This window comes from Erpetoichthys calabaricus, chromosome 10, assembly GCF_900747795.2.
Source record: "Erpetoichthys calabaricus chromosome 10, fErpCal1.3, whole genome shotgun sequence".
Lineage (NCBI taxonomy): Eukaryota > Metazoa > Chordata > Cladistia > Polypteriformes > Polypteridae > Erpetoichthys > Erpetoichthys calabaricus.
Window position 1 is genome coordinate 28,937,759 of NC_041403.2, and position 18,975 is coordinate 28,956,733.

General features: G+C 37.2%; 1 protein-coding gene across 1 annotated transcript in view; it reads left to right on the plus strand.

Moving 5' to 3' along the window:
- The window catches only part of cdc73 (cell division cycle 73, Paf1/RNA polymerase II complex component, homolog (S. cerevisiae)), a 333,940-nt gene extending 315,953 nt beyond the window's left edge, over positions 1–17,987 (plus strand). The window contains exons 14-17 of the mRNA XM_028811023.2: positions 1,987–2,148; positions 11,258–11,358; positions 14,636–14,777; positions 17,375–17,987. Coding sequence (XP_028666856.1) covers positions 1,987–2,148; positions 11,258–11,358; positions 14,636–14,777; positions 17,375–17,411 — 442 coding nt within the window. The 3' untranslated portion in view covers positions 17,412–17,987. The remainder of the gene's footprint in view (positions 1–1,986; positions 2,149–11,257; positions 11,359–14,635; positions 14,778–17,374) is intronic.
- Positions 17,988–18,975: the final 988 nt, after the last annotated feature.

Genomic DNA, 18,975 nt, shown 5'->3' on the forward strand with positions numbered 1-18,975 from the left:
AGTAAACTCAACACAGAAGCTGCTTCTGCAGTACTAAAATGCACCTTGTGCATAAGAGTGCATTTTATTCTCAACCCACAGTCTGAATTTCTGTGCATTATTTATATTTTCACGGTGTCTGAAGTCACTTGTAAAGTGGTGATGACTGTTGGACATAGTGTCACTTTTTGTCTTTGTGTTCTATAAATTCATAACCTGAGAGGATTTCATCTGTAACATTTTTTTCCCCTCCATGTTCAGGGACCCCGCTCTTGTGGTATTTTGTCACCTATTCTTTAGGACGTAATGTCTGCTTTGATGTAGCTTGTGTTTTTTTTTTTTTGTTTGTTTGTTTTTTTATAATGACAGAAACCTACCTGATATTTCTTACTTGTTACTTTCTAGTGAATCCTGTAATTAAAGTGGAAGAATACTATGTTTCACACACTAACACTTTATCAGTCTGATTTCAGGCCATGTATCCATCTTTGTTGCAGGTATTGGTTTTTATTTTAGAAGTGTTTTTCGCTCTGGTGAATGCTTTGTTATGATTATCACAATGAAATAGATTTGCTGATCTTTAAAGGAAAAAAAAGTAGTATACTGCAGTTGCTGGTAATTTAGAAAGTATATAAAAATTGCCTTTGTACTATGCTTTTGTTATTTGGGAATTCATCTCTACTAATTTTATATACCCTCATTATAATGATGGGTTGGTTATGGGTTTCCTTCATCCAACTCGTACCATTTTGCAAAGAGCTGTGGATAGATTCAGTTAGAAACATGTGTATTGAGCCAGTGTTCAAGTCAGGTATTACCAGTTCAAGTCTAAAGTCATCTGTATATTTTTAATAAAGAAGTTACAATTTTAGTTTAATAATACTGCTAATTTGGTTGCAGTGCTATATAAAACAGTCTAGTAATTAATTAAGGAAAAGAATTGGATACAACACCCGGAGCAAAGTGAGGCTTAAGTATTCTCCTTATCAAGTAATAATCTTTCAAGGTTGTTCGCCCATCTTCAGTTTCAGAATTTATTACAATGTGAGACCATATGTTCTAATTAGAAAAATTGCCACTAAGTAGTGCACTTGTTATTGCATTAGATTATTTAATTATGTGGTTTGCAGTCAACGTACATCTTAATATAATTCCACATGCCCAGTGTATTTTTTCATTTGTGAACCCCAAACATTGACTGGCATTCTTTCATTTGATGATTGGCCGTCTTTCATTTATCAAAAACTCATCACTGTTTCATTGCTTCAAATGTAGTATTTCCTAGCATGTATTTAAAGGGCATAAAAGCTCAATTGTAATATCGGGATGACACTCAAGGTTGGGGCCTATGCAAAAATTTGTTGCTGGCTTTAGACCAGTCGGTCTGCCTTTTAAAATGAGCAAGTGCATAAATGTCCTTGGGGCATCACATGGGCAAATGTGACCAAGGGGATATTAGCTAACCACCAGTAAATGTTGCTGATGAGGAGGAAAATGTAACTTGTGTATAAATTTAAATTGAGTAAACTACTGGTTGTAATCTCTTGATAAAAACTTTGTTTTTAAAAATTTATGCAGTTGTAGTAATGCATTGTGTTACTACAAATCTTTGATGCACCATCTGTTGGAAGCACAAATGAAATGTATTTTGTTACAACATGCATTACAAAATACATTCCAATAGATGGTCACTAATTACTTAGATTTCAACCTATTTTAGATGGATAGCACTGCATACCCAAAATAATGAACAGATCAGAATTGCCAAAACGTGTTTGACAATATTTAAATGTGTTCTAAATAGTAGTGCAGTCTGTTTTCTCAAACTTGAGTAAAACTGCAAGAAAATGGCTAATGAGGATTGTAAAGCACACTAGTATAAATAAGCACACAAAAATTATGGCATTGCCTGTTATTTTATCACTGATATTTAATATGTTCATAGTTATTTCACTGTATTTTTGTAGTATGACATAACTTTTTCTTCTTATTCTTCTTCCATGATAGGTTTGTACCTTCTGAGGAAAAGAAAAAACAAGGGTTTCAGAGAGAAACTGAAGTTTTGTTACAGAGGAGGAAAGATCAAATTCAACCTGGCGGAACAACATTAAGTGTAACTGTACCATACAGGGTGATAGATCAACCCCTCAAACTTGCAACTCAAGACTGGTAAATATTAAATTTATGTTTTTTAATTTGTTGAGCCACCAGCTTCCTTCATTCAGGTATATTTTATGTTATAGGAACTACTAGTTTGTCAAGATCAGCTTACTTAATATAACTTAATTTGGAGCCTGACCATTTGTGGCTAACACAGCAATTTGCTTTGAGTTTTAGAAAAAAAAAACTTTATTTTGGTGAGCAACACAACAAAGCTGGTAAATAATCATTAAGTACAGTAATCCCTCACTTATCGCGGGAGATAGGTTCCAAGGCCGACCGTGATAACTGAATTTCCGCGAAGTAGGGACACCATATTTATTTAATTATTTAACGTGTATTTGGACGTTTTAAAACCCTCCCTGTATTTTTTTTTTTTTTTTTTTTTTGGTTCTTTATTTCGTCTTATACGATTTCTCGTATTAGAAATTTGTTAGTTTTCGCATACCCCTTGGGGTCAGAGCGCAGGGTCAGCCATTGTACAGCGCCCCTGGAGCAATTACAGGTTAAGGGTCTTGCTCAAGGGCCCAGCAGAGTAGGATCTCTTTTGGCAGTGACGGGGATTCGAACCGGCAACCTTCAGGATACCAGCGCAGATCCTTAGCCTCAGAGCCACCACTCCACTGTATTGTTTACAACCCACCCTTTACTCTAGTAATAACAGGGACAACTGCTAAGCAATATGAAATTGGTAGATAAGTTTACACTTACTGTATAGCGAAGTACACGTAGCAGCTTGCAGGCGGTCATGACCTCGTCGACCTTGTTGCAAAGATTCCTAAAGCATATTCCATCCAGACTACTGCCTTATCACGTCCACTTGCAACTCGTTTTGCACCCTGGTTAAAGGACACTGCGGCCGTAGATCTTATATTCTTTTCCTCCTTTTTAAATAAAAAGAATCGTGGACTCATTGATGCCTGCAGTGGTGTAACTGTTCCCTTCCTTCAACATATCCAAACTTTTACCTTTTCTGCAATCATTTGCATCTTCTGTTGGCGCTTGGCCACGGCCCCTGAAGCAGAAGCACGTTAATGCTGAATGAGTGAGATGAGACTTCCTGGTTAATGCAATACTCCGTCGCTGAGCCAATCAGCAGCACACAGGAACTTAACTGCGTGCTCTGATTGGGTAGCTTCTCAGCTATCCGCCAATAGCATCTCTTGTATGAAATCAATTGGGCAAACCAACTGAGGAAGCAAGTACCAAAAGTAAAAAGACCCATTGTCCGCAGAAACCTGCGAAGCAGCGAAAAATCTGCGTTATATATTTAGATATGCTTACATATAAAATTCGCGATAGAGTGAAGCCGCGAAAGTCGAAGCGCAATATAGTGAGGGATTACTGTACACTGAATTAGCAGGATGTGCTTTTGTGTGATTGTGTGATTACTGTACTGTTTTTTTTTTTTTTTCACAATTTTTTCTGAGAACTAGATTTGAATCAGGGCCATTTTGCATTTTGGCACTTTTTAATAGTATTTTTTTTTTTTAAAGTCCTTTAGTTGTCTTCATTTGTCAGTGCTGTCTGTAGGAATTCATAACATATTTTTGAATGTGTTGCATAAGCTTGTGCTTAGTGTGAAAGCATAAAAAAGAACGAATTTCAAGAGTTTAAGTGTATCATTTGGTAAAATATAATAAAGTGTGCATATAGACATGTTTTTCCTTATTTCTGCTTACTGTGTTATTATATCACTATCCATCCATATTCATGAGGGTGTAATTGGTCTCAGGAGATGTGAAGTATATTTTCACACCTTGGGTAAATATCCAAATGTAATCAATATACTCTTTCATTAAACCAGGGTTCAGTCTTCAGATAATGTTAGTCAATGGAGTTCTTCGATAAATGTAATTTGTCTTAGCCCTTTAGTTGCACACCACTTGCATTTTAGAATCAGTAAATTCAGAAGCTGACCACATTTGTCTATTTTGCTCACTTAATAAATTGCTAAATTAGTAGTGAAATTCAGGAAATTGTAAATTATTAAGCACTTTGAAACAAATAAAAACATAACTGCTCACAGATATAAGTTAAATGATCTTTTCATCCATGTTCTGAATTCAGTTTTTTCCCTGTCTAATTTAGCAAGAAGCCAGAGCTTTTCCAGCTAACAATGGGAGTAAAGTAGAAACAGCTTTGACAGGGTATACTCAACATCGTCACAGGTGGCGCAGTGGCAGTGCTGCTGCTTTGCAGTAAGGAAATTGTGGTTTTGCTTCCCAGTTCCTCCCTGTGTGGAGAGCGCTTTGAGTAGTGAGAAAAGCACTATATAAATGTAAAGAATTATTATTATTATTATAACAGAGTAGACTAATTTATTTACTTTTTACTAGATACCAGACTTGATATATTTACAAAGTCATTTTAATGCAGGCCGTTCATACTTGTAATAAACCCACTAGTACAAAAAATTCATTGTGCTAATCATTTTACTTTGCCTTTTAAATCTGTTTAGATATTGAACATTTTCAGCTTTGAATATTTTTAAGACCGCATAAAGACCCTGTAAATCAATCAAAATGTGAAGCAGCATGAAAGACAACAATAATCTTGCGCATCACTAGTAAAGGCATTGACAACAGTGTAATTGCTTTTGTCATTATTAATTTAAATATTATCGTAACCTGTGTAAAGGAGAGAATGTTTACACTAAAATCCATCCATCCATTTTCTATTGCTTTTTCTGGTCTCAGGAGCAGCAGTCTAAGCAAGGATTCCCTGATGTCCCTTTTCTGCTTCAACATCTCTGGGGAGATGCATTCCCAGAGCAGCGAAGAGATATAATCTCCCCATCATGTTCTGGGTCAACCCAGAGGCCTCTTCCAAGTTGGACATGCCCAGAACACATCCATTGGGAAGCTTCCAGGAGGCATCCTAATTAAGTGCCCAAACCATATCCACTAGATCCTTTCAATTCAGAGGAATAGCAGCTCTGCTTTGCACTTCTCATGAATGTCTGTGCTCCTCACCCTATCTCTAAGGCTGATCACAAATACCCAGAGAAGGAAACTCATTCCTGCTGCATGTATCCTGAATCTAGTTCTTTCAGTCAAAGTGTCCCTAGGAATGTAGATTGAGCAGTAAATTGAGAGATTTGTGTTTCGATTCATTTCTCTCTGCACCACAGCTGACATGTACAAGGTCCACATATTGGCTGATGCCGCTCCAGTCCACTTGTCGTTCATCTACTGCTCCCTTCTTCTCTCACTCATAAACAAGATCACAACGCAAACACAGGATCCTTACACTAAAATGTGCTGGCGAAATTCACTAAACCAGAATTCATGCATATTGTGATATATGTTATACAATTACTGTTCCAATTAACATTTGATGTATTACTGCCAGCTACTGCATTTAACACATTATACACATATCCATGAGGGTTTAAGGTTTTATAAATTTCATACAGCCAGGGTGGGAGAGCATCTGACAGCAAATTCTGAATAACAGATAAGCCAAATTCTCAATAGTTCAGGTTTCAAATAATTTTTACCCCTCCCCAAAATTTTGTCATTGGCATTTTTTTGTAACACTTCAAAGTAGCATTTCAAGGTGTTAATTAGCACTAATGTACCAAGTATTATCTGATACACCTTGTTGAAGAATTTGGTAAAGAAATATTTAATTCTAAGAGGTCACTTTTAATAATTCATTAGCAAACATGCACTTTTCCTAGCAGTGGTCACTATGGTAGCACTGAGGTGTATTGATCAAACCATCCAATACATAGCAACATTCCCTACCCCCTCATGGTGAATCTCTAGGCACTTCTCTGCCGATCGAGCGATAGAATTCCCTGTTGGCCATATCTGGTATACCTTCTGTGGCAGGCACTCGGGATTCATCTGGGTTTCTTCTGCACCTCTTCAAGATCTCCAGCTTTCAGCCATTACCCAACGATGGAAATGTAGATGGGATGTGGTTTGACAGATAAATTACACTATTGTACAGTACACATTTTGCAAAACTACTGCTAATATGCTGATGAATCAGTCAGGTTCACTTTATATAAATGTAAAGAAATATTATCATCATCACTAACAACACTTGCATACATGAGCTTAATGTACCTGAACTGCTCCTGTGGGTCAGCTGGTCAACTTTAACTGGTACAGAGTCGTTGTCGTCATCTTCTTTTAGCTGCTCCCATAAGGGGTTGGTTGCCACATCGGATCATCTTCTTCCATATCTTTCTGTCCTCTGCATCTTGTTCTGTTACACCCATCACCTGCATTTCCTTTCTCAGCACATCCATAAACCTTCTCTTAGGCCTTCCTCTTACCTGGCAGCTCTATCCTTAACATCCTTCTCCAAATATACCCAGCATCTCTCCTCTGCAGATGTCCAAACCAATGCAATCTCACCCCTCTGATTTTGTCTCCCAACCGTCCAACTTGAGCTGACCCTCTAATGTACTCATTTCTAATCCTGTCCGTCCTCATCACACCCAAAGCAAATCTTAACATATTTAACTCTGCCACCTCTAGCTCTGTCTCCTGATTTCTGGTCAGTGCCACCGTCTCCAACCCATATAACATAGCTGGTCTCACTACTGTCCTGTAGACCTTCTCTTTCACTCTTGCTGATACCCGTTTGTCACAAATCACTCCTGACACTCTTCTCCACCCTTTCCACCCTGCCTGCACTCTTTTTCACCTCTCTTCCACAATCCCCATTACTCTGTACTATTGGTCCCAAGTATTTAAACTCATCCACCTTCACCAACTCTACTCCTTGCATCCTCACCATTCCACTGACCTCCTTCTCATTTACACACATGTATTCTGTCTTGTTCCTAGTGACCTTCATTCCTGTCGTCTCTATAGCATATCTCCATCTCTCCAGGGTCTCCTCAACCTGCTCCCTACTATCGCTACAGATCACAGTGTCATCAGCAAACATCATAGTCCACGGGGATTCCTGTCTAATCTCATCTCTCAACCTGTCCATCACCATTGCAAATAAGAAAGGGCTCAGAGCCGATCCCTGATGTAATACTCCCACCTCCACCTTGAATGCATCCATCACTTCTACCACAGACCTCACCACTGTCTCACTTCCCTCGTACATATCCTGTACAACTCCTACGTACTTCTCTGCCACACCTGACTTCTTCATACAATACCACAGCTCCTCTCGAGGCTCCCTGTCATATGCTTTCTCTAGGTCCACAAAGACGTAATGCAACTCCTTCTGGTCTTCTCTATACTTCTCCATCAACATCCTCAGAGCAAACATCACATCTGTGGTGCTCTTTCTTGGCATGAAACCATACTGCTGCTCACTAATCATCACCTAACTTCTTAACCTAGCTTCCACTACTCTTTCCCATAACTTCATGCTGTGGCTCATCAATTTTGTCCCCCTGTAGTTACTACAGTCCTACACATCTCCCTTATTCTTAAATATCGGCACCAATACACTTCTTCTCCACTCCTCAGGCATCCTCTCACTTTCCAAGATTCCATTAAACAATCTGGTTAAAAACTCCACTGCCATCTCTCCTAAACTCCTCCATGCTTCCACAGGTATGTCATCTGGACCAATGGCCTTTACATTTTTCATCCTGTTCATAGCTGTCCTTACTTCCTCCATGTTAATCCGTTACAGTTCCTGATTCACTATCACCACATCATCTAACCTCTTCTCTCCCTTGTTCTCTTGATTCATCAGCCTCTCAAAATACTCTTTCCATCTGCTCAACACACTCTCCTCGCTTGTTAGTACGTTTCCATCTTTATATCCTTTATCACCCTAACCTGCTGCACATCTTTCCCAGCTCGGTCCCTCTGTCTAGCCAATTGGTACAGGTCCTTTTCTCCCTCCTTAGTCTCCAACCTCTCATACAACTCATCATACGCCTTTTCTATAGCTTTCATTACCTCTCTCTTCACCTTGCGCCTTATCTCCTTGTCCTCTTGTCTACTTTCTGCATCTCTCTGACTATCCCACTTCTTCTTTGCCATCCTTTTTCTCTGTATACTCTCCTGTACTTCCCCATTCAACCATCAGTTTCCTTTTCCTCCTTCCTCTGTCCAGATGTCACGCTGAGCACCCTTTTTGCTGTCACCCGTACTACATCTGCTGTAGTTTCCAAACTGTCTGGTAACTCTTCACTACCACCCAGTGCCTGTCTCACCTTCTCCCTAAATTCAACCTTGCAGTTTTCCTTTTTCAAATTCCACAATTTGATCTCCAACGTCATCCTACAGACCACCATCCTATGCTGCTTAACTACACTTTCCCCTGCCACCACTTTGCAGTCTTCAATCTCCTTCAGATTCACTGTTCTGCATAGGATGTAATCTACCTGTGTGCATCTTCCCCCACTCTTGTACGTAACCCTGTGTTCCTCCCTCTTCTTAAAATACATATTCACCACAGCCATGTCCATCCTTTTGGCAAAATCCACTATCATCTGACCTTCTTCATTCCTGTCCTTAACTGATAAAGAGTAAGCCATTTTTATTGGGTAGTGGACAATGACCTCAGATTTGGAGGTGTTAATTTTTATCATACTGTATTTTAGTATTATGACAATATTTGGACAGTATCATCCAACAACATTGAGTACTTGAATATTGTATTTCTAAGCATTGATTAAATCTTGGTATTCTTTCCATGAATATCACAAACAAGAGTGGTGGCCTGACACAAGCCCTAATTAAGTGAACTCAAACTTACAACTAAGTATGTAAGCACAACTCTTCCCTGTCTCTGCAAATACAGACAACAAATGGAATCAATTGGACCCAATAATCTGGCAGCAATTTCCCACATGAAAGCACAGGATGCATGGTTATATGCTCTTCTCAAGGTCTTTAGACTACCTGTAAGATGTGATTCCCTGGAATCCTGAAGAATGTGATGCTCTGGTATTTGGAACACCCTGTCTTCTCTCCTTACCATTTTTAGCATTCCAGCCATTACATGTCATCTGCTTCTACAACATTCATACTACACAGGCATTTAAACAACTCTGCCACAATAATTAATCCAATCCCACCTACTCTTTATAGCACTGCCTCCTCTGCAACAAGAGATCAATGGATAGTTTGCCACTTCTATTTTTCAAGCCATCTAAATGTCAGTTTGTATAGCCTCACTAAATATCCTCCTATACACTGACTTTATTTTTGACCTCTGCGGAGGTTTCTGCATTTTTAGCATTTCTGTACCTCTTAGCCAAGCTTGAAAACCTTCCCTTCTAAAGGCCTTTTTCTTTAACTTTAAAGCTTTTCCTACCCTGGTGCCCTTCAACAAGTCCTAAGGTTGCCACCGTCATCAGGCATTTACCACCTTTTGTCCACAGCTTCTTGCAGATGCTTCCAATACTACAGTCTCAAACAGATACATTCAGACTTCTTGTCACTAACCTCTCTTAAGATGCATCGGAAATGTTTCTATGGGTCAGAGTTCACCTTGTCTCCTTTACTCCAGGAATTTCTGTTACATCCCACATGAGAATTTAATTGTCCCTGTAGTAGTATAGAGTCAATAGTAGACTATGCCCTTTTTAAGCACCATCAAACCAGATAGTCTGAGTAAATGTTGTAGGTATGCAAATAAACAATCTTTAGTTTTCCTTTCTGCTGCTCTGTCAAGTTCAAGTGTCCTCTTTTGTAAACCGGGTACAAACTTCAACTGTACCTCACTTAATTGGGAGATCCATGAGTAGAAGCAAGAGCACCCTTAATGGATAAGTGTAATTACAGGGTCAAAACTTTGTGCAAATAAATGTGACTTCAGCTAGATGTAGCAAGTGTTTATTAACTTTAAGAATGAGCTCATGATCATTTCTCACCAGTGTACACCATTATGTAATGCTTCCTGATCTTCCCCACCCCTGTCCATCACCTTACTGACATTACACATGACACCCACCCTGTGCTTTGTAAATAATGAGTTCACATACTACTTTCACATGGTTTCTTCAGTCTAAGCCCATTTTGTTTTTGAGAGACACCTGACCACCAGGCACCTGCTGGCAAACATATACCCCAAACCTGCTCCTATCATCTGAACTAAAAGTAATATTTTTCCTAGTGTATGTTTGCTTATATCTGTATAGAGCATTAGTGTTTTACAATGTTATGTGAGTATTACATTTTGGAATTATCTTGCTGTGTCCTGTTTCCTTAGACAGAGCTACAAAGGGAGTAATACAGCCAGAAGTTCAAGCATTTCAGCAACATAGCTGTTTTTAATTTTTTCACTACACAATGGTCACAATCACAGCAGGGAATTTTAAAAAAAATCATGTTTTTGTACAGTATTTGAAATTAATGTTATAATTCTGATTAAGACATTTCTAAAAGTGTTTAATTGTTTAGAGGCTAGGAATGCATATGTGATGTTTAATATTGAGTCTCAATTTTATTTGAAAGCTAGTGTGCAATTAATGCTTTAAGTATCAATAGTCAAAAGCAAGATTTTAGAACTTTAAATAATCTTATTACAGAATGCTTAAGTGCAACATATGAAAATAATTTTAGAGGGCAATTATTGCGATTAACAAGTGTGTAACAGCCATAAATGCCAACTCCAGATAAGCTTTTTCTCACAGAGTAGTGATTTAAAATGAAAATATTTAAAATGTAACCTCATTATCAGCAGGGAACCGAATTGTAGTCACTGTCCTTGTATCAGACAAGCTTCATTGGTATCATAATTTGCATCTATCGCTTTAGTAAATTAGCTAATAACCTTTATTTGTACAGCGCTGAATGGTAAATTTACTTTGGATAATCTTTCCAGAAAAGTGGAAGATTGAAAATATTAAACTCATTATGTTTGTACTGGAGTCATAAAACCATGCCAAAGTGAAAACTCTGCATCTGCACTTAAACTGAATTGAATTATAACTTCTAATAGTCATGTTTAACCTTCTTATAACACTCTAAGGCTCTTCCAATAAACAGACTGGAAGTTAATTAAAAGGCTTCTTTAAATTCTAAAGTTAATTTGTTCTGTGAAATACCTGTAGGCAGACTTAACTGATTCAATTCAAAACAATTATACTGGATAGTCAATCCTTCCATTTTAACGACCCATTAAGGGAAAAACAGGTAAAAGATGCAAATAGGTTAATTCTGTTAATATTTCCTAGGGATCGAGTAGTGGCTGTGTTTGTGCAAGGTGCTGCTTGGCAGTTTAAGGGATGGCCATGGCTGCTTCCAGATGGATCTCCGGTAGATATTTTTGCAAAAAGTAAGTGTATTTTTGAACTTGGTCTTAATTGGGATTAAAAATCTCTTTTCAAACCCAGCCATATGTACCCCTTTTTCCATATATATATATATATATACTGCTCGAAAAAATTAAAGGAACACTTTTTAATCAGAGTATAGCATCAAGTCAGTGAAACTTCTGAGATATTGATCTGGTCAGTTAAGTAGCAGAGGGGGTTATTCAGTTCCAGCTGTTTTGGTGTTAATGAAATTAACAACATGTGCAATAGAGGGACAACAATGAGACGACCCTGAAAACAGGAAAGGTTTAACAGGTGGAGGCCACTGACATTTTTCCCCCCTCATCTTTTCTGACTGTTTCTTCACTAGTTTTGCATTTGGCTGCGGTCAGTGTCACTACTGGTAGCATGAGGCAATGCCTGGACCCTACAGAGGTTGCACAGGTAGTCCAGCTTCTCCAGGATGGCACATCAATACGTGCCATTGCCAGAAGGTTTGCTGTGTCTCCCAGTGTAGTCTCAGAGGCATGGAGGAGATTCCAGGAGAAAGGCAGTTACTCTAGCACAGCTGGACAGGGCTGTAGAAGGTCCTTAACCCATCAGCAGGACTGGTATCTGCTCCTTTGGGCAAGGAGGAACAGGATGAGCACTGCCAGAGCCCTACAGAATGACTTCCAGCAGGCCACTGGTGTGAATATCTCTTACCAAAACAATCAGAACAGACTTCATGAGGGTGGTCTGAGGACCTGATGTCCTCTAGTGGGCCCTGTGCTCACTGCCTGGTACAGTGAAGCTCAATTGGCATTTGCCATAGAATACAATAATTGGCAGGTCCACTACTGGAACCCTGTGCTTTTCACAGATGAGAGCAGGTTCACCCTGAGCACATGTGACAGACGTGAAAGGGTCTGGAGAAGCTGTGGAGAACGTTATACTGCCTGTAACATCGTTCAGCATGACCAGTTTGGTGGTGTGTCAGTGATGGTCTGGGGAGGCATATCCATGGAGGGACGCACAGACCTCTACAGGCTAGACAACGGCACCTTGACTGCCATTACGTATCGGGATGAAATCCTTGGACCCATTGTCGGACCCTATGCTGGTGTATTGGGTCCTGAGTTCCTTCTGGTGCATGACAATACCTGGCCTCATGTGTCGAGAGTATGCAGGCAGTTCCTGGAGGATGTAGGAATTGGTACCATTGACTGGCCCCCATGCTTACCTGACCTAAATCGAATAGAACACCTCTAGGACATTATCCGCTGCGGCCAGGTTGCACCTCAGACTGTCCAGGAGTTCAGTGATGCCCTGGTCCAGATCTGGGAGGTGATCCCCCAGGACACCATCTGCTGTCTCATTAAGAGCATGACCCCAAACCCAGTTTCCCCCCTTACCCCCCCAACAACGTTGTCAGTCATGCATACAAGCATGTGGGGGGCCATACAAACTACTGACTACGATTTTGAGTTGCTGCAATGAAATTTCAGCAAAATGGACTAGCCTGACGCATCTTTTTTTTCACTTTGATTTTCGGGGTGCCTTTGAATTCAGCCCTCTGTAGGTTGATAATTTTCATTTCCATCAAATGATGTGGCATCCTTTTGTTCCTAACACATTACCCAGTCCACATCAGTATAGATACCCAGCAGGATTTTTTTTCCCATTGAAATCTGATGTGTTTTCATGGTGTTCCTTTAATTTTTTGAGCAGTATATATATATATAATATATATATATATATATATATATATATATATATATATATATATATATATATATAATATATGCATGCATTTTTGTCTGTGTATGAGCCATTTTACTATGACATTCAGGATATCTGAATAGTTTTTGTTATGATCCACTATCAGCTTTAGATAACATTGAAAAATAAACATACCTTTACATTTGCCTTATTTAAAAACTATTTAAACTTTGAGGAGTTCATTGACAGTAGCCTATTTCTTGCACAACTTTTAGCTGTTCCTTTTTGTTTTGTTTACCTACTGAATAGTGCATGTACTGTCCTGGCTTAATTTTGCACTATGGACAGGATGGACAGCTGTTAAGTCAATATTTCTTATTTCCATATTTATCTAAAAAATTGAAGTTAAAACAGTAACATCTTCTACCAGTGTCAAGTAATGAATAGGAAAGTAAACCAGCCTATTTGATTAAATACAAATTTTAAATATAAACCTCTAGTTGATTAAAATGCTATTGTCCAGAATTACCTTTAATGATAGCTAACAGTCTCTGGTATTGGTAATCTGTTGCACTGCTTTAATTCTTTAAAATTTCAGCACTCTGAATTTGAAATTTTCAGATAAACAGGGTTATAAAATATTTTGCATAATTCATTTCAGATTGTTCATCCATTCATTTTCTGAACCTTATCATTTCTACATGGCCAAACACAGCAGAAACCAGACTATCATAGGGCTCATTTATAGTTTTAATGCTAAAAATATATAATTTGTACACGTTCTTGCATATAATCTGTATACTTTACAAGTATGTTAAGTAGTATGTATGTATGTATGTATGTATGTATGTATGTATGTGTATATATATATATATATATATATATATATATATATATATATATAAACCAAAATACCAACTGTGTCCGTTAGTTTTAGTGAAAATTTACAATGTTATACACTAGATTTTTCAGTAAATGTGTTTCTTTTTGAAATTGTTTAGTGAATAATGTTCACTCATTCCTCAGTGGTTGCTAGAGGATTCATGTTGACTAAACAGATCTTGCTGTAATTTACAAATAGAATGCACTCAAGATGAATAGATCCTGGGTCATTGCCAGTTTACATTGGGATAATAAATATTACTACCTATGTGACTAAAGCTGCCTAATCCTTTTATTACTGTTGTCAATATTTGAAAAGTAGCAAACATTTGCTATCAAACTAAAAATGTTAAACAGATGGGAAAGATGCAAATTCAGACTGTTTAGCCTATATCCTAAGTACATTATTCCACATGTATAATCATGTAATGTAATTGCACATGTAAATGATCTCAGTTTAACTGCCCATGGGATATCTTTCTGACATTAAGGATCTGCATATGAATGTAATTGTAGTTGAGCAGTTTGTTTTTGGTGATTAGTCGTGACAAGTATTATGAGTTTTACTTGAGTTACGGTAAGCAAAAGTGTATGATGAGCTTTAGTAAGTGACATCTATTGACAGTTGTGTTATATGATACCAAGGACAGTAGCTGCTGTAATGAGAGTTAATCAAATAAACATAAAATCCAACATAAATGTATTGTTCCATAGTCAGAGCATTCCACCTCAAGTATGATGAAGTAAAGATGGACCCTAATGTGCAGAAGTGGGACGTTACTGTTTTGGAACTGAGCCATCACAAAAGACATTTGGACAGACCTGTGTTTTTGCGTTTCTGGGAAACCTTAGACAAGTAAGTAATTACAGAAATAATAACTATAAAGCATCTTAGTGATAATTTCTTTAACTTTGTTATATTTTTTTTTGTGATTCTCAAAAATAAAATTTTGAAACATAAACTGGGCCTAATGAAATAAGTTATTTTCTGTTTTACTCTTTTAAATTCTTATTGTCTGTTGTATATTATTTGTGCTCTCTTATTATAATCAGTTATGTATATATTAAATAGACCATATTGTATATGTAGTATATAGAGGTGCATTGAATTTTCACTTAATTTTTAAAAAATCGTAGTAATTTAACCACTTAATGAATGTGTTTTTAAATTATATGGAAATATTTGTTGGAGCAATGAAAAGTAACCATTAAGAAACTGAAGTAAGCAGCTTATTTTTCTAACTAAAATATTGAAGAAATATTAATATAATAAAACTGTTTAAATGTATGATTCCCATGATAATTTCAGATCAGCAGTGGCTGGATTTGCTGTATTAATCACTTTTCATACTTGCACTCAGCCTCACTTGTATGATATGAAATTACTAACCTGAGTCAGTAATTTAAAGTGCAGCCAGACTTGAAGGACTATACAATTGCAAACAATTTGTAGTGGATGCAGTTTATGTTCCCCCTATGCAAATATTAGTTATAAATGTATGAATAGTTTTAAATATAAATGAAAGAGGGGCGGCATGGTGGCATAGTGGTAGCGCTGCTGCCTCGCAGTTAAGAGACCCAGGTTCACTTCCCGGGTCCTCCCTGCGTGGAGTTTGCATGTTCTCCCCGTGTCTGCGTGGGTTTCCTCCCACAGTCCAAAGACATGCAGGTTAGGTGGATTGGCGATTCTGAATTGGCCCTAGTGTGTGCTTGGTGTGTTTGTGTGTGTCCTGCGGTGGGTTGGCACCCTGCCCGGGATTGGTTCCTGCCTTGTGCCCTGTGTTGGCTGGGATTGGCTCCAGCAGACCCCCGTGACCCTGTGTTCGGATTCAGCGGGTTGGAAAATGGATGGATGGATAAATAAAAGATACTAAAAAACTAAAATTTAAAACACTTGGACACAAAAACAAAAAATATGGCCTGCAATACAAACAACTGAGTGAACACTACAAAAACCTGCAGAAAACGATATAGTACCAAATTCTGGAGTCACGTAAATAAATTTTAAGTGATGTATTAAACTATTTTATGTAGAGCCTTTCTGTAGTAAACATCATATGCCTTTCAAGTACAGAGTTGTGGAATAACTATTTATAATAAAATATATGTAGTGTATGTATATATTTCCATTTGTAGTGTAGACAAGTTAAGTGATATGGGACTTGACTGAAACCTTTATGCTCTAAAGTCATTACCTTTGTCACTAAGCCACATATGAATATGTTCTTGAAATTCTTACTGTCTTAAGGTATACTATGTAGACTGACTGCTTAGCACTTCAGTTCAGGTGATAATTTTTAGTGACACTAAAAGAGCCATATTTTAAGAAAAATTAAATATTATCTACCAGAAAGAAAACAGTTGCTTAGTATGCTTTCACCACAGAGTTAAGGTGGCTTAAATTATAGCAATTCTGTATTGAACAGTTTACACATGTTACTCCCATGAACGAACTGTTTGTGTGAAAAAGGGGATTTACAGTATACCTTTCTTAGAAACCATTCCACATTGTTCATTTTAGAGCTAGTGCTTCATTTGTGTGTTTGTCCTTCACCATCAAATTTTAACATTTGTTCTGCTAGTCTTATAAAAGAATAAATGTTTATATTACACAAGCATAAATAGATTATTTTCTTGAATTTCTCAGCAATTGTTTCTTTCCTACTATGCAATTTCCCTACTTCTCTGAAGCATATTCAGCTTTAAGAAAGCCGATAATAAAATTATTCTAATACTTTCATCACTATTAAAAAGTTTTTAAAAAAGCTATTACTGTTTAATGGCAGTATTTTATGCTTTGCTAATTGAAAAACTGTTTACTTCATTATGTGTTCCCTTAAATGAATAAATTCTGTGTGCTTATACAGTATATATTAGGAAACAAAAATTTTGATTTTGAAAATATTTACTGTTTTCTTAGTTTCTCATTTTGTTTAATGTGTTGGACGCTTGTCAGCTTTCTGCAAAGAGAAAGGAAAAGAAATGCATTGAGCCAAGCCGTTTCATTTGTAGCTTCCTGCAGACTAATTATAGATTCACAGCTAAGTACTAATTCAAAGTTTGTCAGACTCCCCACCCCGTAATAGTTGTTTTTTTCTCCTGTTGTCTTTCACTGCATGTGTTGGTAGAATTATTTCCTACACAGATCAGTTTTAGAAGTGCATGTAGCCATACTATGCCATTTCTGCTCTTAGTGTCTAGATGAAAAGTTCAAGGATGCATCAATATGCATGATCTTGCAGAGTACAAAAATGTGTATCTCATTGTGTTCTCAAGGGAACAGTTTGGATGTGCCAGGCATGTGTGTAGAAAAATCTTTGACTTGTATTTATTTCATAGGAACATAAAAGAAAGCTTATGCTGACAGCTGCTTAAATCCGTGCATTGTTGTTGTGTTGTGCTGTATGAAAGCCTTTCTGACACTGAATTTCCTTTTATTATTAACACAAACAGGTACATGGTAAAGCACAAATCCCACTTGAGATTCTGAGTCCTCTGGCTGCCACTCATTTCCTGCAGTTTGGATTAAGAAATATGAGCGCTGCCCCTGTCATGGGACTAGGACTGTTTAACCACCGTGTCTGAGAACTGTCAAGAGCTTCATCACTCAAGAGCAGCTCATATCCACTCGAACCTGCTTGTCGGAGGGCTTTCTGCATTGGCAAAAAGATTGTTGTCTGCCTTAGCTAGAAATAACCATTTGTGCTGCAGTTTCCTTTTTTGGGGAAGGGTGTGGGGTCCAGACCTTAGACTGTCATCTAGTTAATGTACCAAAAGTATATATTTTAATAGCTCAGTTTCTATTTTCATCCTGGAGAACTTAATTTACTTCTACCCCATATCCAAAGCCAATTTTGAGCCAAAACCCCAAAATAAAGTCTACTGCTCCTAAAATTGGATGATGTGGTACTTAATATTTGTTCATTTTTTGCATTGTAAAAATTATTTTTTATTTTTTTAAAGAGTCGAAGGCACCCGTAGATGTCTCTGACTTGGATTATAATTCAGACTCTTAGGAGCTGAAAATGTTCCATAGTGGAAAAAGTGTGTCGGTGAAAACAAAAGACAACAGATAAGCAGCACAAACAATCCGTTGGTACAAGTGACGCTTATGTAACACTGGATGATTGTGGATTTACTGAGCCAAATAGAGCTTTCTTTAATAAAAAAAATTGCTATCAAAAAAGCATGAACTATTTTTTTGTTTTGTTAGGTTTTTTTTTTTTTTTTTTTTTTTTTTTTTTTTTTGACAAGAGTAGCACCCTTTTTTTATTCCAGTGCTGAAAGATCTGCACTATTTCATTTGGATAGTTTTTGGATTTAGTTTGATTTCTCATCTGCACTGGTACTCTTCTTTTTCTAATTCAGCCGTGTCTAGGAATAGGATAAACTACAGTTAAAACTGTGCAAGTACTACAAATTTTAGTTTATATTGTCTTATTGGAAGAGTATGTTGTTGATAAAGCAAAATTATGTTGTCCATTGATTTATATGTGAATGGTTTTGGAACACCTGAGTTTCTTTTTTATTTTTATTTTGTTTTTATTTTATCTTGTATTACAGAAGTGTTTTCAAATCTGCTGCCATTTGGAATATGGGATTATTGTACAACATGTTTCCCGTAATGGGACCTATGGTGGTGTTTATCTGTATGTCCAAATAAATAAAATGACTATATTTGCTTGTCCTACAATTGTCTGCATGTATTGCCATACTTTATTTTTTATTTTTATTAACTACAAATTCACGAAACGTCATGAGCTTGTATTAATTATATGGATTCTTTTTCTTAAAGAAAGGTAGGTACTTTCTATTAGAGACTAACTAAAGTTTTGCTTTCATGGATGACACTGATAAAAATTTACACATTTGACTATTATGGTAAAACAGATTTGTGAAAGTCGTAAATATCCATACACTCAGGGTAAATTCTTTAAAACTCACTTCACAATCCCTCCACAGATTTATACTAACAAACTTTAAATTTGGCATATCATTTAAGACATCTGCTTTGTACAGGGCATAAGTCATTTTTTTCAGCAATGTTCACAGAA